Source organism: Giraffa tippelskirchi, chromosome 3, assembly GCF_054371585.1.
Source record: "Giraffa tippelskirchi isolate mGirTip1 chromosome 3, T2T-mGirTip1v1.2.pri, whole genome shotgun sequence".
NCBI lineage: Eukaryota > Metazoa > Chordata > Mammalia > Artiodactyla > Giraffidae > Giraffa > Giraffa tippelskirchi.
In genome coordinates this window covers 3561660-3583783 of record NC_137277.1, presented here as the reverse complement: position 1 = coordinate 3583783, position 22124 = coordinate 3561660, and the positions used below count along the sequence as shown (strand labels likewise).

At 41.6% G+C, this 22124-nt stretch overlaps 1 protein-coding gene across 3 annotated transcripts in view; it reads left to right on the top strand.

Annotated features, from left to right (window-relative positions):
• LOC145543544 (uncharacterized) overlaps positions 1 to 22124 on the top strand; it is a 677688-nt gene that overhangs the window by 407683 nt on the left and 247881 nt on the right. Inside the window, exon 5 of one of the 3 annotated variants that reach the window (XM_081585340.1) lies at positions 9493 to 10037. The exons of the other annotated variants lie outside the window; for them this stretch is intronic. Within the exon in view, the coding sequence (XP_081441466.1) occupies positions 9493 to 9529 (37 nt within the window). The 3' untranslated portion in view covers positions 9530 to 10037. Of the gene's footprint in view, positions 1 to 9492; positions 10038 to 22124 lie in introns of those variants that run through there. 3 annotated transcript variants of the gene reach the window in all.

The following is a 22124-nucleotide window of genomic DNA, read 5'->3' as shown; positions in this document are numbered from 1 at the left end:
AATTAGATCCTCTGAAACACGTTGGCAAGCTCTGGGCAAAAGCGCTGGTCAGGTATCAGGCCTTTTGTTGTTACTGTTTTCTAGTCACTGAGTCAGGTCCGACTCTTTGTGGCCCCATATGTTGTAGCCCGTAAGCTCCTCTGTCCATGGGATTCTCCAGGCAACAATACTGGAGTGGGTTGCCATTTCCTACTCCAGAGGATCTTCCCAACCCAGGGATTGAACCTGAGTCTCCTGCATTGGCAGGCAGATTCTTTACCCCTTTGAGTCATCAGGAAAGCCCAGAGCATCCCTCATCACTTTATAAATTAAAAATAGTCCATAAATACCAACTTTCTCCAAATTAGAGGAGAGAACAGCATTTCAGGAGTTGTAGAGATGGGAAGATGGACTGTTCCCTCCAAAATGAAAGAGGCCCCTTGGGAGAGCTTGTAAGTATTGCTTAGTTATAGTCAACATCACACGTTGAAAAGAGGCTTGATAAAACCCCAAACTAAATAAATTTTCTCAGAAAATCGAGATACGAGTGATCCACTTTAATAATAATATTCTGAAATCAGAAGACTTTACGATTTACTCTACGATTGTACTCTATTTTTTGCAATATGATATGCAATTAATTCTTCCTTAACGAAACACATTGATTAAAATTTCATTATGTCAACATCTCACAATAAACCCGGGTCCAGGGAACCCCTTTCTTTTCACTTATTTAAGTCTTTATAATTAATTCTGGATTTATGTCATTTGCTGGTCAATGTTACAGTCACCTTACTAACTACTTAAGCAATTTGAGAGCTGTCGGAGCTCACAGGAACCCCTGAAGCTGTGGGTGCTAACCCACACTTCTAATCTAATCCTTATTTTTGTGAAGTTTCATTTTCCCATGCCGTGGCATTTTCTTTTAGCCAACTAATTAAAAGTTAGTGTTTTCATTTTATGCACAACAGTAATTCTGAGTTTAGATTTCAGCTGGACAGATGGGGTGGCATAATTCCATTCAGTACATAGCTAGGCAACATTTTTTTTTTCCTTTAATTATTTTTTGTCAGTTCAGCCCCCCAAATGATTTGTGTTAATTGAGAAACGCAAAAGTATTAGGTGATTGTTGTTTTAGTCACTAAGTCATGTCCAATCCTTTTGGGATCACATGGACTGTATCCTGACAGGCTTCCCTGTCCTTCACTGTCTCCCACGGTTTGCTCAGGTTTATGTCCATTGAGTGGGTGATGCCTTCCAGCCATCTCACCCTCTCTTGCTCCTTTCTCCACCTGCCCTCAGTCTTTCCCAGTATCAGGGTTTTTTTTTCCAATGAGTCAGCTCTTCGCATCAGGTGGCCAAATTGTCTATAGAGTCAAAGCTATGGTGTTGCGCCATATACGAACAAGCACAATTTTCACTGAATTTTAAAAACATGTTCATATTCACCAAATGCTTCAAAAAATGACCCCTTTCAGGGCAGATCTTAAATGTCCTCACCGCAGAAAGAAGTGGTGATTTTGTGAGACGATGGTGGTATCAGCTCACCACAAAGTTGTCATCATTTTGCAGTATGTAAGTGTATGAAATCAACATGCATGCAGCCCATACCTACGGAGCATTATATGTCAATGATAACAAAACTGGGGAGGCAAAACAGTAGCATCAGTTATCTAAACGTATTTTCCATTGTTCTCCACATCTCAGAATAGTTTGGAAATGAGACCTGGGGTCAAATTCCGGGGTTTTTCCTTTGACTAGAAGTGCCACCTTAAGCTCCATCCTTGGGAAGGTCACTCAGTTCAGTTTAGTCGCTAAGTCGTGTCTGACTCTCTGTGACCACATGAACCACAGCACGCCAGGCCTCCCTGTCCATCACCAACTCCTGGAGTTCACCCAAACTCATGTCCATTGAATCGGTGATGCCATCTAACCATCTCATCCTCTGTCGTCCCCTTCTCCTCCTGCCTTCAATCTTTCCCAGCATCAGGATCTTTTCAAATGAGTCAGCTCTTTGCATGAGGTGGCCAAAGTATTGGAGTTTCAGCTTCAACAGCAGTCCTTCCAATGAACACCCAGGACTGATCTCCTTTAGGATGGACTGGTTGGATTTCCATGCAGTCCAGTGGACTCTCAAGAGTCTTCTCCAACACCACGGTTCAAAAGCATCAATTCTTCGGCACTCAGCTTTTTTTATAGTCCAACTCTCACATCCACACATGACAACTGGGAAAACCGTAGCCTTGACTAGACGGACCTTTGCTGACAAAGTAATGTCTCTGCTTTTTAACATGCTGCCTAGGTTGGTTATACTTTTCCTTCCAAGGAGTAAGTGTCTTTTAATTTCATGGCTGCAATCACCATCTGCAGTGATTTTGGAGCCCCCCAAAATAAAGCCAAAACAACACCCAGTTGTGGATGTGACTGGTGATAGAAGCAAGGGCAGGTCACTGCCAGTCTCTGAACATGCCTCCCACATGACATCTCTGGGAAGATTCAGTGGATTGGAGGATTTATCTTTCTTCTCCCTGCATTAACCTTGTCTTAAAGTGTTTCTTAAAGCTGAGCACTTTGAGAGAAAAATGCAAACATGAACAATAGCCTTATAGTATGTTTCCTCCATTCTGGGTGTTTACAAAGCTCCAGCGCCTTTCTCATCAAACTACAGGACTTGATCTCCTTCTGTCTCCTGCAGTAGCCAGACTCAAACAGGTTTGCTTATTCCTTTCCTCCTGGAAATCTTATCTTAGGATGATTCCTTTTCTGGACTTCTCCCCACTTCCTGTCTGTCAACACAAGTTCCATCCTACCACTGAGGCTCGGGTCGGTCTTCTAGAGTTACCAGGTCCCGGATAGAGATGTTTCCTTTCTCTGAAGAGTATTTAATATCATTGCCCCTGAAGCTGATGCTACATTCTCTTATTATTTTCAATTTATTCTGCACCAGGTCTTAGTTTTGGCAGTAAGGACCTTCCATCTTTCTTGCAGCAGGCAGGATCTTTAGTTGCAGCACATGAACCCTTAGTTGCCACACGTGGGATCTAGTTCCCTGACCAGGGATCGAACCTGAGTCCCCTGCATTGCATCTTAGCCTCTGGGCCACCAGGAAAGTCCCTGATGTTACAGTTTCGAGTTAGAGATGCTCCTCCAGGTTGGGCTATCAGTTCACATCACTTGATCCTGAAACAAGTTAAAAGTGCTTCCAGGGTGAGAGCCAGGATTTTTTCTTTTTCTTTTTTTCTTTAGTCTTTTAATCTATGTCAATTGTGTAGGCTGGGAATTCAGGATACAACCAGAGGAAACTATTTTCCCTTCGTTATTTATTCTTATCTCACTTTTTTCTAAAAAGTTTTTATTTTTTAATTTACATATGCTTCTTTTCTTTTTCTCTGTATTTCTTTTCTTTTACCTTTTACTAAAAAATGTTTTAGGGTCACTTCCAAGGCAGTGCGTCTGAACCTGAGTAGTATATTATTTTGTTATGTGTGGCTTTGCACCGCACACCTCCACAATGATGGATGCCATTTTTATTCTGTTTAACCTCCTGCCGGTCCTATGCATTAAGAGGCTGTATGTCACTGCTCCATAGGTTACAGGAAAACAGACCCTGCTCTGAAGTAGTTAGTTTTCTTTCCTATACTTTCTCCCCAGGATGCCTCTCATCACTTGGAAAGAATTCTTTTCTGTTTCCCGAGTCAGTACTTTAATCACACGTCTTTGAGACCTCGATCTCCAATTTAATGGATACACTGAATCTGATTATTTTGGAGGGCAATCACAGGTCAATATCTGAGAAAGATAGATAGATCCCGTGTTTTATCAAATGTTACTGTGTGTATATGTGTGTGCGCGCATTCTGTCACCTCTGACTTTCTGTGACCACATGAACTGTAGCCCACCAGGCTCCTCTGTCCATGGGACTCTCCAGGCAATAATGCTGGAGTGGGTTGCCATGCCCTTCTCCAGGGGATCTTCCTGAGCCAGGGGTCAAACCCCCATGTCTTTCGTCTCTTGCATTGTCAGGCAGATTCTTTACCACTAGCGCCACCTCTGTAGAATTCTCCATGAATTCCATTTGGAATTACCTATGGATCCAGCCAAGATGATATTTGTAATGGGGAAGCAAATAGAAAATGAAATTCCACGAGGAATGGTCAAATAGTTTACATAGGAACTAATGCCTGTCTGTTTTCAGATGGTACTTGGAACTCAAGAACGTTGACGGCAAAAAAGAAGATAGCTTCCAAGTCCCTAGGAAGAGCTATAATGCAAAAATAGATCTCTTCAACACAGGACCGTGGAGAGGATTTATTAAAAAGCTTAACTTTTATTTGCGTTGATAAACGAGCCTTTCTGAAAAGGGGTTTTCTCTCCTTGCACTGGGCTCCTGAGTGCGCCAGCTGCAGATGCCTCAGGGGGTTTGCAGCGTCCCTGTGAGAACGCGGCTGGGGGAGGCTTCTCGCCGGGTCCCCCCAGCCCCATCCAGGTGTGGAGACTTCAGGATGTGCGGCTGCTCCCCTCAGCTGCACAGGATGGACCCTCACCCACACTGTCAGCACCTCGCAGACCGGAGAAGGCCCTCTTTGTGCCCTTCCTCAAGGCACCTCAGTGTTGCCATCTCATTCTGTTTCAAATTAACATGGGCGGCAATTTCCGCTGGTTATCCTGTGTCAAAGGAACTCTATAGCCTTCAACTGTTCTCCGCTTGCAGGGCACTCTGGGAGGCTGTTAAGATATGCAAATCGCGTTGTCTCAGCGTGCTCTCATGGGAATTTTTTTTTCCCTTCCTCTTAGCAAAAGAGAATGTTCAAGTTTGGCTCTTAATACTAGAGGGAAAAGGAAGAGTAACTCAGGTTCTCTCCCCAAATCTTCCCTCCAAGACAGATCTTTGCAATGAGGTTGAATATTATTGTGGGAACCAGTGGAAGCAGGGTGCGACCACTAAACAGGAATCTTTACATATATTGGGAAGCTGACTTCATCATGTATGTGTTTGCCAAGTATTTTGCCAGAAATGAAATTTTGCCACAAACTGAATCCTGCTCGTCTGATCTTTAAGCAGCTGTGATAAATGATCGAGTCTTATCTCTTTGACCTAATGGTGTAAGAATACAGAGTGGGTCAGGCTGGCCCAAGTTCAAATTTTCACGTCCGTTGACGATGTGATCTAAGTTAGTTAAAATCTCTTAAGTTTCAGTTTTCTCATCTCTAAAATCAACAGTATCAGACCTAGGTCACAGTACTCTTACAAGCCTAGCAGGGAATAATATTCCTGTCACGTACTCATCATTCTTTCTAGGAAGATAATTGCCATTGCTAGTTTATTGCTTTGGAAAAATAAGTAGTTAATTGAATATTGCACTTCCTCAGTTGAATCGGGGAATTTTTAGTGACACATTTTCTGCATCAGGTATCTGACCAGGGCTTCCCTGGTGCCTTAGCTCATAAAGAATCCGCCTGTAGGGCAGGAGATCTGGGTTTGATTCCTGAGTTGGGAAGATCCCTTGGAGGAGGGCATGGCAACCCACTACAGTGTTCTTGCATGGATATTCCGCATGGACAGAGGAGCCTGGCGGGCTACAGTCCATGGGGTCACAAAGGGTCAGACATGACTGAGGGACTAACACTTTCACCCCCAAAGTAGCCACCGACACTCTTGACATTCATCTCAGATACCATAAGAAGTTTCTGTGTAGAATCAGAATAGATAAACAAAGGCCCAGCTGTCCTAGGAGCGCTCAGCCTAGGGGAGACACAGAAATACTGCAAGTGAGAGAAGCTGCAGACCCGGGATCATCAAACAAAGGTCCAGACGCCAGATCCAGCTGGCCTCTGTCTTTTGTACAGCCTGTGAGTCTAGACTGGTTTTTACATTTTTAAATGGTTGGAAAAACATAAAAAGAAGACTCCTCTTTTGTGATACATGACTAATACGTGAAATTCAAAATTCAGTATTCATGAATAAGGTTTTATTAGAACACAGCCCCATTAGTTTTTTAAAGTATTAATTATGTATTTATTTGGCTGCTCAAGGTCTTTGGCTGTAGCCCGCGGGATTTTTGCTGCAGCATGCAGGATCTTTAGTTATGGCATGGAGCATCTAGTTCCCTGACCAGGGATCGAACCCCAGGCCCCTGCCTTGGGAGCACAGAGTCTTAGCCACTGGACCACCAGGGAAGGCCCCAAAACCATATCTATTTGTTTGTAGGTGAGTGAAAGTCACTCGGTCACATCTGACTCTTTGCAACCCCATGGACTGTAGCCCGCCAGGCTCCTCTCTCTATGGGATTTCCGGGGCCAAGAATACTAGAGTGGGTTGCCATTTCCTCCTCCAGGGGATCTTCTTGACCCAGGGATTGAACCTGGGTCTCCCACACAGCAGGCACATCTTTACCGTCTGAGCCAGCAGGGAAGCACATTTGTCTATAGGTAGTCAAACCACTTTGGCCCTATAAAGTTGGAGCTGCATAGTCGGGAAGGAGACCAGAGGGCCCGATACAGAGCGTACGGATAAAGTGGCCCCTGATGGAGAAAGTCACGTGGGTCCTGCTGTGGACCAGAGAGATCACGCATAGTCATTAGGGTCCTCTTTACAGACTCAAGTGTCATTTGCTCCAACACAGAGTTAAGGAAATAAAAACACCACAGGAAATTATATCCAGTCTAATACTGATTATGTAAAAGCACAGGGAGTCAATTACTAATAAATAAATGCGCGTCGATGTTAACAGCACTTGACTTTAGATTAGAATTACACAATTTGGTCTGCCCCTTTTCCCCACCACTTCTCCATTCTTTGAGGGGATGACTATAAGCTAGAAAATCAAAAGAAAGGAATGAAAACACTCTTAAACGAAATTGATTTGTGTGACAATCTGTTAGATGGCTTCTACACTTTGGTACTGGTATATTAGTTCAACAGGAACTCACATTTTATCATCTGTAAATATTGGCTCCAAAGACCATATCAAGTTAACTCTGTCTCTAAAAATTCATATAACACGTATTTTTTGTGAAAATAACTTATCATTAAGCTGCATTTAATAAAAATCAAAGTGTAGTCTAATTCAAGCATATCTGTATCTCATGGGTAAAGTGAATGATGACAGCTCACAGTTATTTCGCTAAACTGGGAGCGGCAACACTAATGAATTAGCTGCAAACTGTAAGTTAGAAATTTGGAACGCTGTTTTTGCAGTTAAAAAACGCATCTGAGGTTTCAAATGGTTTATTTAACTGTTTAGTTATCTACGGAGAAAATCCATTTATATAAATACTAATTTCATGGTAAGAATTTTCCAATTTTACTGTTTTTTTTTTTAATGGAAAAGGATAGAAAAAAAACCGAAAGTCAAGCCCCTTGCTATAAGCTATTTCCCTTAATTGAAGCTATTTCCTTGCTATAATTCAAGTAAACTCAGAACGATATAGTTCCAACATACGTTTACCTATATGACAATAAAATACAGAGGTGTACCCAGGATGGACAAAGATGTACACACATGTGCATACACTCAAGGCCAAGGAACTCTACAGATTTATGTATGATTAATTTAAGTTAAAAGAATTGTACCTTACAGATTTTCTTTTTTTTTTTTTTGCTCCAATCAAGATTTGTATTGTCAGTAATTTTGTAAATGGCTATCCAGAGAGGACATTTGTTATTGGCTAGGATGATGGATTAGGCCATTCTGGTCATTCTTCATTTACAAAGCACTTGTTTGCCTTGAAGCAAACAGAAACAGGCTTTCAAATCATTAGAAAGCCAGGTATTTTTGCAACGATATACATGATGAACAGAACTTTGGAGAGCCAACTAAGAAATAGATGGCCCTAACGAAAGATGATCCTTCTTCCAAAATACACTCATCCCCTCCCAGTTATCATGCTTTAAGTCTCCTTTACAATTTCTCAATTCTGTTTTGTGAAATTGAAAAGCACAGTGTTTTGGTTGGGAGGAAAATATGTCAAGAAATGGAACAAATTGTAGTCTGAATGGTCTTTGCAAATAACTCAAGAGATAAACCCTGTGAATGAAAGATATTAAGTTACACTCAGCTATGCAGCTATGTTGTAAGGGAGGTCACTAGTTTGCAAAATTAACTCATTAATATGCTGATTTTGTTGTTTCTTTATCTTACTAGGCCAGGGATGAAAATGCATGCTACATAGGACAGTATGCCCCCTCTACACTTGGAAATCTCTTTTTCACTGAACTTGAATGAAAACTAGAATTCTCAACAATCAGCCCAAACAGCTACTACCTTCAGCTGAAGTTAGCACCCATGACAGAAGGGAAGCCCGTGTTTCCCACCAGCTCCCCCAGGGCAGGGCTTCCCCCATCATCCATCTGCCCTGGATGTGTTCCTGTTAACAAGAGCTAATGCTAAGGCCATTCTCACCATCCACCAAGAAATTTTCTGAAAGCTGTCGTGAATTAGCGGTGGGTATTTCACAGATGAAAGCACGGGTCCTGTAAGTGTAGTTACTGTGCCCAAGGCACATCACCGGGCAGTCAGAACCAGAACTCAAACCTGAATTCCAGCCTGGCTTCCGCAGCTACCGGCCGGCTTGCACAGTACCTCCAGCAACTGGCAATTGATTCTTCTGTGTTGAAAGACAGACGAGAGCTCTGAAGATGCTTTTCTAGTGATAGAAGGACGCCCAGTGCATTGGTAGGCGGGTTCTTTACCACTAGTGCCACCTGGGAAGCCCTACAGGAAGTTTAGTCGCGCTGATATACATATATACAGGTATTTATACATACACACTAGTGTTAGTGCTTAGCTGCTCTGTCGTTTCCAACCCTCTGGGACCCTGTGGACTGTAGCCCGCCAGGCTCCTCTGTCCATAGGATTCTCCAGGCAAGAACACTGGAGTGGGTTGTCGTGCCCTCCTCCAGGAGAACCCACGTCTCCTGTGTCTCCTGCATTTCAGGGGGATTCTTTACCTGCTGAGCCATCGGGGAGGCGTCACTCATGTGTAAAATAGACAGCTAATGGGAAGCTGCTGTATAGCACAGGGAGCTCAGCTCTGTGCTCTCTGGCGACCTAGAGGGCTGGGATGGGGGATACGAGAGAGGCTTCAGAGGGAGGGAATATGTATACTCGTAGCTGATTCATGTTGTTGTACAGCAGAGACTAATTCAGCATGTAAAGCAATTATATGTGTCTGTGATTAGTCATGTCTGACTCTTTGCGACCCCATGGACTGTAGCCCACAAGGCTCCTCTGTCCATGGAATTTTCCAGGCAAGAATACTGGAGTGGGCTGCCATTTCCTTCCCTGTAAAACAATTCTGTTCTAATTAAATATTTTTAAGTTTAATCTTAATAACCACGTGCTGCTAATAGTTCGTCATTTCCAACCCACCCCAACCTCCATTTAATACCTTTCTCACCATCACTCTTGTTCTCTGGAAGCAACAGCATCAATTACACATTAATTACCATTAATCATAATTAATTAATTTCCGTTGGTTATCTAACCTTTTGAAATGTTTTCTGTTTAACAGATCAGTTAAATTTTATCCCAGAGGAACTGATTACTAATGACAGGAAAGAATGTTGGAGGACCCAGACACCTTCTAAAATCTAGTCACCAAAAGGCAGTTCCTACTTCACGTGACCCATGACTTATGGGGGGAGAAGAGCCAAGATACCAGGACCTGGAGCAGTTGTAGGAGTCACAAAAGTGTTTTCAATGGTTATGAAATCAGAAAGAACAAACTATATTTCTAGTTCAAGACTGGGAGTGGCAGCTGCTACCCCTGGCTGGCATCTCTGGAGATAGTTGATGGCACGTCACTAAGCTGGGAAAGACCACCATTCAATACTCGACATACGGTTTCTGAATGCATATCACTTTTGCAACATGGTGTAAACTCAAACTTTTTTCTTATAAGATGATCACTATGGTTTTGTAGAGAGAATGGATAAGGATTCTCATGTTTTTATGGTTCATTATTTCACAAGAAACCCAGAGATTTGGATACTTTATTTCTCTCTTTGTGTCTCAGTTATTCTATTAAATAACTAAACTGGGATAACAGTAACAACAGAAGAACAATTTATTTGTCTGTTGCAAAATATAACTTTCTGATTTTGTTCAGAGGAAAAGGTTTTACATCTGTCTAGCTGTCATTGGATTATCTGAAGTAACTTTATTAAAATAAGCACTGCTTTGATAACTTTCCATATATTGCTAAAGTACAGCACTTTTAATGCAACCACAAAAGATGGAGCAACTAACTTTTGAGCTGCTAAATCTTTAGCCTTCCAGAAATTATCAGAAATTGCACATCAGAAGCATGGGCTTTGGGTTATTACAGACCAAGACTTGTAGAAGGATGCTATCCAGTACAATAGCCACTAGTCACAGATAGCTGTTTCTGTTAAAATTTAAATTAATCAAATTTAAACAAGATTAGAGGTTCTGCTCCTCAGTCACACTATCAGATTTCAGGTTTTCAGCCGTCTCATGTAGAATGTAGCTACCATTTGGAAACAGCAGTTATGGGACTTTTCCCTCATCTACTAGACTGGTATCAGAGGTTAGCACATAGAAATTTAGGCTCTGCAGCACATGTTGTGTTTGCTGCAACTACTCAACTCTGCTGTCATAGGGGGAAAGCGTCTGAAAGCATATGGAATCAAATGGGCGTGACTGTGTCCCAATACAACTTTATTTACAAAAATGGGCAGTGGACTGGGGCTGGCCGCAAAATAGAGTTTGCCAAACTCTGGGCCAGGTTTTCCACACAGGGCACCTTGCAGTGTGTTGGACCCATCGTAAGCATCCAATAAATAGTCATCTTCTCTATTGCAAGTACTTAAAAATCAGAAGAGGAACTATTAGACTGGAACTATGTTAAAAGTTCAACAATTTTCACATCTACAATTTGGTGTGTTCCAGAAATGTAGCAGCTATAATTTATTTTAACAAGATGCTGTAAAAAGAGAGAGAGATTTGAAAAATATTTACTGGAAAGATGGTCTTGAGCCATCTTTGTCTTTTAGCAAACTATGTACAGTATCTGTCCAGTGTTTTCTTTAAAAAAAGACAAAAACATGCATGAATAGTCTCATATTTCTGGGTAGTGACTTATGGAAGGTCTTAATTTTATTATCTTTGCTTCTCTGTGTTTTGCCACTTTTTCTACCTATTCTCGCTTTTATTTCGATAATCGGAAGAAAGAACCTGCTAAACTAGTTGAAGTTACTAGAGTCAGTTTTCCCCAACACGTTCCTGATCTTGGGGCGGCAAATGCACCGAACACATACTGTTCTCACTGAAGCACAGCGCTGTCCACTTCTATTTAGTCTGTCTCTACTTACGTATTTTATAAACGCCATTGGTCTGAGACAAAATAATAACAGTGTGAAGGTGGCCAAGCATGTGAATCTCGAATAATTTAGGGATACGGTTTAATGGACTGCTGGGTTGTTTATAGCTTCAAGATCATCATTTGGAACTTAGAGAAATTCTCATAAACAACCTCCGCCCCTTTACTCACCAGCTTTGTCTTCTCATTCACCGAAGCACAAAAGCAAAAGTTAAAAATCTTTCCCTATATGAACCATGGTGTGTCTTCATCAGTAATGGGCACGCACAGATTATACTGAGACACATGCCATCCCGAACCAATGAGGCGAGCTGGCTCCGTATTCCCTGAGAATTTATAACACAGGAAAGTATCTACAGCATGCCATTAGGTATAAAATGGATCCATGCATCATTTGGATTTGGGTTATAACACAGACAAAACATACAAATGTCAAACTAAATTTTTAAATTTACATTCCAGAGTTTTATTCTTTTAAAAACAGATAAATACTCATGTTATGTATATTTGTGTACACACAGGCATACACACATACACACACTAAAGATAAACAGAAAGCTTTGAATGTGTATTAAGTAAATGCACAGAGTGAATTTGAAATGTACCTTAAAGATAAACAATTCTCTATAAATATTTAGTCCAGCGGGAAATACATTATCACAATTTCTGGCAATATTTTATTAGAAATAGAATGCAACTTCTTTTTTTCTTTTTCCCATTTTTCTGTGTTTGGAGCAGCAGCATTCCATGGAGATTTTAGCATGACTAAAAATTTTCTTCTACTGAAACTATTCTGTTTTGTTAATTTTGGCGGCCTGATTCCTTTACTGTGAGTTGTTATGAAATTGATCACAATGACAGCAATTTCAAGTAGCTAAACATGTCGATATTTTTATCTTCTTAATGGGCAAAAATTCTGTTGTAGTATGCTCAGATGCCCAGTCATGCCTGACTTTTTGCAACCCCATGGACCATAGCCTGCCAGACTCCTCTGTAAATGGAATTTTTTAGGCAGGAATACTGGAGTAGGTTTCCATTTCCTATTCCAAGAGATCTTCCTGACCCAGGGATCGAACCTGCATCTCTTATGAATCCTGCATTGACAGGCGGCTTCTTTACCACAGGATCTGCCTGAGAAGCCCCGCTGTAGTATGCATTCGTATCCATAAGAAAGGGAAAGGTGTTCCCCTTTTCAGTTGAGAAAGCTTCATTTGGGTAATGGTGTGATTTTTCCATACAAGGTGGTCACACTGGCGGTAGCCAAGAAGCCTTATAGGAAAGAAGGAGATGTTAAGTTTTACCTCAAGATCCATTTACAAGTCCTGTTTGGCAGCGTTTTCTCTGAGAACAAGCTATGCTATATATTTCAGAGAAATTGAAACCATATGTTGACACCTAAAAATCTTGAGAAATACCGCCGGAGTTTGCAAGAAAACACATAAATATAATCAACTCGTTGAGAATATGTCTACTCAGGAGTAACTATAATACTTCAGTTATTTTTCAAGAAGCTGTATTAGTGATCTTAATGCCAATAACTGTAACACACAGCGACCAATTGACTGACTGACTTAATATTGAACCCTTCATCTTGTACTTCCACACTGAAACGAAAAAATTTCATAGTGCCTGCTTCAGTTTTAGTAGTAATTATGTCTCCTCACTGATGCTTGATATAGAGAGCTTCTCTGTTGACAGACTGGGGTCTTGGAATGAGATTGAAGCCAAAACGAAGCCTCAGGAAGGGAAAAAAAAAAAAAAACCTCTCTGGAGCATATTTAGGCTGGTGGGTGTTTGATGAACTACTGAACAGCCATTGCAATTTCTCTAGCATTCCAACTAGTCACTTTTGTCCACAAATATTGCAAACAACTCTCCCAAAGGGCTAACTTCAATCTTAATTTAAGGATGGACACCCAACACAAGGGAGCTGCCACAATGGAATCTGAATTTAAAGTTCAACATAAGACACTTCTTCTGAGTCCCCAGAAATATACCTACTTAGAGATAATTAGGCTCCCCTAGTGGTTCAGACAGTAAAGAGTCTGCCTGCAATGTGGGAGACCAGATTTGATCCCTGGGTCAGGAAGATCCCCTAGAGGAGGAAATGGCAGCCCACTCCAGTATTCTTGCCTAGAAAATCCCAAGGACAGAGGACCCTGGCTACAGTCCATGGGGTCACAAAGAGTCAGAAACCACTGAGTGACTTAACATAACACATACACACAGAGATAATTATGGCTCCCCAGGTGGCTCAGTGGTAAAAAAATCCACCTGCTAATGCAGAAGACACTGGATCCCTGGGTTGGGAAGATCCTCTGGAGAAGGAAATGGCAACCCACTCCAGTGTTCTTGCCTGGGAAATCCCATGGATAGAGGAGTCTGGGGGGTACAGTCCATTGGGGTTGCAAAGAGTAGGACATGCCTTAGCGACTGAGCACACACAGATGATGCTGTGAAAGCGCTGCACTCGATATGCCAGCAAATTTGGAAAATTCAGCAGTGGCCACAGGACTGGAAAAGGTTAGTTTTCATTCCAATCCCAAAGAAAGGCAATGCCAAAGAATGCTCAAACTACCGCACAATTGCACTCATCTCACATGCTAGTAAAGTAATGCTCAAAATTCTCCAAGCCAGGCTTCAGCAATATGTGAACCGTGAACTTCCAGATATTCAAGCTGGTTTTAGAAAAGGCTGAGGAACCAGAGATCAAATTGCCAATATCCGCTGGATCATCAAAAAAGCAAGATAGTTCCAGAAAAACATCTATTTCTGCTTTATTGACTATGCCAAAGCCTTTGACTGTGTGGATCACAATAAACTGTGGAAAATTCTGAAAGAGATGGGAATACCAGACCAACGGACCTGTCTCTTGAGAAACCTGTATGCAGGTCAGGAAGCAACAGTTAGAACTGGACATGGAACAACAGACTGGTTCCAAATAGGAAAAGGAGTACGTCAAGGCTGTATATTGTCACCCTGCTTATTTAACTTATATGCAGAGTACATCATAAGAAACACTGGGCTGGAAGAAACACAAGCTGGAATCAAGATTGCCAGGAGAAATATCAATAACCTCAGATATGCGGATGACACCACCCTTCTGGCAGAAAGTGAAGAAGAACTAAAGAGCCTCTTGATGAAGGTGAAAGAGGAGAGTGAAAAAGTTGGCTTAAAGCTCAACGTTCAGAAAACTAAGATCATGGCATCTGGTCCCATCACTTCATGGGAAATAGATGGGGAAACAGTGGAAACAGTGTCAGACTTTATTTTGGGGGGCTACAAGATCACTGCTGATTGTGATTGCAGCCATGAAATTAAAAGACACTTACTTCTTGGAAGGAAGATTATGGCCAACCTAGATAGCATATTTAAAAGCAGAGACATTACTTTGCCAATCAAAAGTCCATCTAGTCAAGGCTATGGTTTTTCCAGTGGTCATGTATGGATGTGAGAGTTGGACGGTGAAGAAAGCTGAGCGCCACAGAATTGATGCTTTTGAACTGTGGTGTTGGAGAAGACTCCTGAGAGTCCCTTGGACTGCAAGGAGATCCAATCAATCCATCCTAAAGGAGATCAATCCTGGGTGTTCATTGGAAGGACTGATGTTGAAGCTGAAACTCCAATACTTTGGCCACCTCATGGGAAGAGTTGACTCATTGGAAAAGACCCTAATGCTGGGTAGGATTGGGGGCAGGAGGAGAAGGGGACGACAGAGGGTGAGATGGTTGGATGGCATCATTGACTCGATGGACATGAGTTTGGGTAGACTCCGGGAGTTGGTGATGGACAGAGAAGCCTGGCGTGCTGCAATTCATGGGGTCGCAAAGAGTCGGACACGACTGAGCGACTGAACTGAACTGAACACAGAGATAACTATAGTAATAGAATATGGAGGGGTTTTTGCCTGTAGATGCTTCACTTTGAGTAAAGGCTCCCGTGGCATCATTGCTCTCCGTGTGGAAAGCACACAAGTAAAACATGGGGATGAATTTTCCCCCCGCACCTGTCTGAGTTGGAAATCCTGTGATGGGGTCCCCACAGAGGGCAAGTCCTGTGATCGGCTGCTCATTGCTGTACCCACCAGGGACAGCCGTTCCCTCCTGCCACCAGGAAGTGGCCTGACCTCCAGTCCGTTCGCAGTGACCGTCACAGCCAAGTGCTTTCAGTGTGTTGGTCTCTGTGCATCTTTTTTGTTGCTATTTTTGTTGTTAGCTTAATGGATCATTTGATACTGAAAATAAGGCAGTTTCGCTCACATACTTCCTCAAATGTTCCTTTCACACACTTTTTCTTTAACTTTTCATTTATCTACAAACATACGTGTACTCGCATATCTGGGCCACCGCACCCACTAGGAATCCCTCTTAGTTATGTAGACTTCTTTGTCTGGTTTTTGTTTTGGCTGGTGGTAGTGGACTACGTGTATTGAACAAAGAGGGTATTTCTACCTCAATTTTTTGCAAAGAGAATATCCCCTCACCTGTAGACCTGCCACCATCACCATCGTCTGTTCCCAAGGGGCAGTCAAATGTCTCAGGTTTCTCCCATGCAGATTTGCAAGAAGATTGTATTTGATGGAATTTTAAATAATTCTTTTTAATATCTTCATGAGTAGAATAAACTTCCCAGTGGGCATGCGCGCACACACACACTGACACTGAAGTTTGGACTTTATGTGTTGAGAACCCAGGACAAACCAAGGAAATCTGCTCGGTATCAGATTTATATCATATAGACTTAACTGAAACCCATGAGGAAGTTAATCCTCCCTTTATAAACAAGGAGACTGAGACTTGGAAATTTAAATAATTGGCTCACATTCCTGCATCTGGAAGATAAGCTCGATGGGTTTAGATGATGAAGCCTGGACTTTAACTGTATTATGTATTGACCAGTTTTTGTTGTTGTTGCTATTTAGTCGCTAAGTCATATCTGACTCCTTTGTGACTCCATAGACTGTAGCCCGGCAGGCTCCTCTGTCCACAGGATTTCCCAGGCAGGAATACTGGAGTGGGTTGCCAGTTCCTCCTCCAGGGGATCTTCCCGACCCAGGGATCAAACCCATCTCCTGCATTGGCACGTGGATTTTTATTTTTTTTTAATCACTGAGCCACCTGGGAAGCCCTTTTACCAATTTTTTCTTCTTCTCATAAGCCATGATGGCCTTGAAGCTATAAAAGGCAGTTTTACTGCTAGAGACAAATAAAATCAACAAAAAATACAAAATTATTTGAGAAGCAGGGTGTGTTAGGTCACTTTACTGGGTCAACGTGACTGGGACGGAGGTGCTCAGATAGCGGGTTAATCATTGTTTCTGGGTGTGTCTGACAGAGTGTTTCCGGATCAGATTAGCATTTGGATCAGTGGACCCACTAAAGCAGGTGGCCCTCTCCGGTGTGGGTGGGTATCAGTCAGTCCACTGGGGGCTGAGTGGGTCAAAGGTGGAGAGAGGAGGAATTCACCTCTACTCCATGCCTGTTCTTAAGGCGAGGCATCAGTCTCCTGCACTCTGACTAGGACTTAAACCCTCGGGTTTTGGGACTCAGACAGGAGCCACACCACTGGTTTCTCTGAGTATTCAGCTTGCAGAGAGCAATTACCGGGCTTCTCAGCCTCCATAATCCTGTGAGCTAATCTCGTCCTTAAGAAATAGATTAATCAATCAATTTCCTATTGCTTTGGTTTCTCTGGAGAACCCTGACTAATACAGAGTGATAATTTGCAAGGAAGGAAATAGCCAAATAGAGATTTTAAATGAGCCTATTGCCAGGATTCTTCTTGAATATCTCAAATCAATGAAAGAGAATCTATGTAAAAAGTGTGTTTGTGAGTACCTTTTCTGGGAAGGTGGCCAGTAACTTTTGTCAGATTCTCTGAGTGGTTCCTGACAGTTTGGTTGTTGTTGTTTTTTTTTTTTCTGTGCTGGACCCTTGTGCTGCACGCAGGCTCCTCATTGCAGTGGCTTCCCTTGAGGAGGATGGGCTCTAGAGCGCAGGTTCAGTAGTTGTGGTGCTTGAGCTTAGTTGCTCCACGGTAGGTGGAATTTTCTCAGACCAGGGATCGAACTTGTGCCCCTCTCACTGGCAGGTGGATCCTAACCACTGGACCACCAGGGAAGTCCATACTAGCTTTATTATGATGTATTACTGTGAACAAAAAGCATCAATTACTTTTCATATAGAATATATATAATGATGTCATTGATGCTTTCTGTTCATTAAAGGTATATATCTTTAAACATATATATATATAACGACTGAAGCGACTTAGCAGCAGCAGCAGCAGCATATATTCTTTACACTTAAACGTCTAGATGTTGTGCAGATACTCAGATTTTTATGCTCAAGTTTTAGACTTACACTTTTTCTAGAAAGAGGACTCTTGTTTCTGCACCTTACCCTCTTTTCATAAAGCCTGAATGCTCCTCTGGCCACAGATCATAGTGAAATTTCAAGATATATGTCATGTCCCTGGAGGTTTACAGACGTGAATGGGACTCTTTAATTTGGATCTAGTTTTCTTTTTCCTCACCTTGGGCATCAAATTTTACTGCATTGAAAGAAGATTTTAATCATTGTCTTTATTCTTCTTGGAGACATGGAAACTCTCTGCCCTCAGAATCTGACAGTCACTCTTGACCTAATAGGATATTGATTAATTAATGGTTTAGTATCTTTCAGCCTTGGAGTAAGAGCTTCCCAGGTGACACTAGTGGTAAATAGCTCCCCCACCAGTGTAGGAGACGCAAGATGTGGGTTCTATCCCTGGATCGGGAAGATCCCCTAGAGGAGGAAAAGTCAGCCCACTCCAATATTCTTGCCTGGAGAATCCCTTGGACAGAGGAGCTTGGTGAGCTACAGTGCATGGGGTCGCAAGTCAGACATGACTGATGCTACTTAGCACACACGCAACTTTGGAATAAACTTGACTTCCATAGCTATTACTCCAATTTGGCACAAGACCCTGATTTCCTTATCAGTCCTGAGTGTTTGCTGGTGAACATCTTTCACTGAAATCAGTGTACATGGATTGCCTCTGACATTCAAATGTTAATGCTCAGTGTCTTGCTCCTTGTGTGGCTGCCCACTGAGTTAATTTCATTAATAATAAACAAGTGTGGCCTCAGATAATTTGCAGGCCAGAAATTCCTAAAATATCCTAGGACTAGTAATTAAAGTTATAGTAAACCCCCCAAAAAGCTTTGCCTAATCATCTCGTAGTCAGGTCAGCCCCGGGGTGATATTTTTACAGGATTGTGGCATTATAATTTTGAAACCTACATAATTTTATCATTCTTTGAATAGTAGATGAAATTTCCACCAAGTATCAAATAGTTCATTCATCCATGACTCACCAATAAATAGTGCATTGATTTTGAACTCTGTGATTTGATTTATCAAATACCAAGCAAAGTATCTTACGTTACTGACCTTTAATTAAGAAAAAAAAAAACAAAACACATCTAAGGTAAAGTCATACACATTCTCTTTTCTGAACATAGTAAGGTCCTTTACTTACCCAACAGCAACATTCCCACTCCTCTAGTTTAAATTACTAGTAAACAAGGCCAGTATTGAGTTGATTTTGAAAGTAGATTCCCTGGAGTCATGGGCTTCCCTGATACCTCAGTTGGTTAAGAATCTGCCTGCAATGCAAGAGACTCTGGTTCGATTTCTGGGTTGGGAAGATCCCCTGGAGAAGGGAAAGGCTACCCACTCTAGTATTCTGGCCTGGAGAATTCCATGGACTGTATAGTCCATGGGGTTGCAAAGAGTCGGACACGACTAAACAGCTTTCACTTACTTCCCTGGAGTCAGGCTGCGTTGACAATCAGGATCCTTTCTTATAGACTTGGTATCCAATTTTTTGAGGCTCATTTTCCTAACGTCTAAACTGAGAATAATAATAATGATGGGTCACGTGCCATAAAGTAGCTGTGGTTTAAAATGAGAAAGCATATGCTGTGCACTTAAGGCAGTGCCTGTCATGTCATAAATGAATTTGGCATATTTAGTGTTTATATAATTGCTTTTTGTTAAACAAAAGTTGCAAACTTGAGTTATAGAAATACGCAAACAACCATGCAAAACCTGTTGCACCTAAAGTAATGCAATTTGGGTAACAAGGAGTGGAAAACCAAACAAACAAAACCAGAGATTGCCTTGGATGACCTGTCAGTAATAACCCAATGGGCTAATAAGAAATGATACCTATATCTACCTATACACATAGGTAATAAATATAAGTATACACATTTGTATATACTTATATTGTATATACATTTGTAGAAACAAAAATATACAGATAAAGTTTTGAATCACTTCTTTTTAGCCCAAGTCTTCCCTGATGGCTCAGCAGGTAAAGAATTTGCCTGCAGTTCTGGAGATGCAGGAGGCTCGGGTTCGACCCCTGGGTCAGGAAGATCACCTGGAGGAGGATATGACAACCCACTCCAGTATTCTTGCTGGGAAAATCCCAGGGACAGAGGAGCCTAGCAGGCTATAACCCATGGGGTCACAAAGAATTGGACACAACTGAAGTGATGGGGCGCACACACACAGATACATATATGCTGATCTATCTATACATCCCTTTGTTTGAGCAAAATTGAGGCGTCTCTTACCATTTTGCATTGTCAACCCAACTTATTCCTGATTAGAATCCTAAACCGAACTTCTGACTTTAAAAACATGAAGGAACATTACGTAACTGAGTGTTAAGTCTGTTGACACTAGGGTATCGTTTTCTGGTTCAAATAAAGAAATGAAGGAATGAATGACATAAAAATGTATTCCCTCCTTAGTGCTTGGAGATTCAATACTCCTTTCCTTCTCACCCTCCAGACAGATAAACCCTCTGAGCCTGTGATGTTTTCCAATGTCATAGCCTAGCCCAGTGCCCAACTTTCCCTAAGGAAGTCAAGTAATTTAGGGTCTGCCCCTGAAGTAGTAATTAACATGCTCTAGAATCTGTAAGCTCTAGGCTCTGTTATCATATGATTCGTTTTCTGAGTGGCAGTATCCATATTCAATAAAATGAGCTACTGTGCAGCCCCTTTGAAGAAGCTCATAAAACAGTGGGTTTAATTTGTCTGGGAAATGGAGACTAAAATATGGTGCAGGTCCCTGATGGAAAATGTGGCTGTGCTCTGCAGCCTTCCCACCAAAGATCTTGGAAAATGGGCAGTGTTAACCTAGTTCTCTGGAGTAGGGCCAGGAAGAAACAGTGGATGTTCTCTTGTAAAAACCCTGAAAGCAGCAAGCAACCCATAAACAGTACGCAGACTGAGTCTGAAAATGGACCGTTTTATGTCCCCTAATGGAAGGATGGCTTATTTGTTCATGGATTTATAGCAACAATGTGATGTCATCAAGTGATTTACGGCCAGAGCACAGCAAGTGTCAATATACAGTGGTGGGTGGGAGCATCCCATCCTCAAACCAAGAAGCTGACCCCCCCCCCAACCCCCACCAGGAGGTTGTCTTTGCCAGAGGGCGGGGCAGGTATAGGAAAACCCAGCTTGTTAGTGTTACAGGAAATGGGACGACAAGGGAGGCAAAGAATTATTGGAGTCATCCATCTTAGGGAAGGATTTGAGGAACATAAAATCTGTTTAGAACATAAAAGGATGATTGCAAACCAGACCATCTCTCTAATGCTTGACTCATTGAGTGACTAGTATCTGATGCTCCGCAGGAAAACGGGACTGTTAACTACAAAATCCAGCCGCACATGGAGGGAGCATTCATTTTTGATGAGAAAAGGATAGGAGACTGGCAGTATCATGTGATAATAAAGAAGCATGGTATTGTTTTATTTTTAAATTTATATACAGTAAAATTCACTGCATTGGTTATACAGCTGTACAAAATTTAACAAAAGTAAAGACCCATATGAAAGTGAAAGTGAAAATTGCTCAGCCATGTCTGACTCCTTGCAACCCCATGGACTGTGTCCATGGAATTCTCCAGGCCAGATTGCTGGAGTGGGTAGCCTTTCCCTTCTCCAAAAGACCCATATAACTGTCACCAAAAATAAATAAGTAAATAAAAACAGTAAGTACAGTACTTCCATGGTATAAAAAAATTCCCTTGCTCTGTACCTTTATAGTCAACTCATTTCCTCACCCTCAATTATTGCAATCATTGATACTATCCCTATTTATTATAGTTTTGCTTTTTCCAGAATATCATTCAGATTAATCATGTAGTATGTAGTCTTTAGACCACATACTATATGCATTTGAGATTCAGCCTTATCAGTGCATCTATCAATAGTCCGTTCTTTTTTCACAACTGAGTAATAGTCCATTCTGTGGTTATGTCACATTTTGTTAATAGGGATGAATATGTGGAGCATAGATGAAACTCTTGTGATGAAAATGCAGAGGTGGCTCTCATTGTGCGTTTGTCAAAGCCCACAGGACTAGAAAACAAAGAGTGAACCTTCACACAAACTGTGGGCTTTAGTAAATAACAGTGTAACTATATCTGTTCATTAACTGTGATGAAACTGACATCATTTCAGTTGGGAAAATTTTAGGAGGGAAAATTTTTAAAAATAAAGGAAACTACATGCTGGGGTTGGAGGTTAAAGTAGGTTGTGGAGCTCTTTGTCTTAATTGCTCAGTTTTGTAAATCTATATTCTATAGATACAGCCTATTCATTATTTTTCAAACTTAAGAGCAGGCACTTAAGAATGAAAATAAAAAGAGTACATTCAAGAGAATTAGGGGAGTAAAATGGGCTTACTTTCAAAAGCCAAGAAAGAGAAAAAAAAGAGAAGTGAAACAAGAATT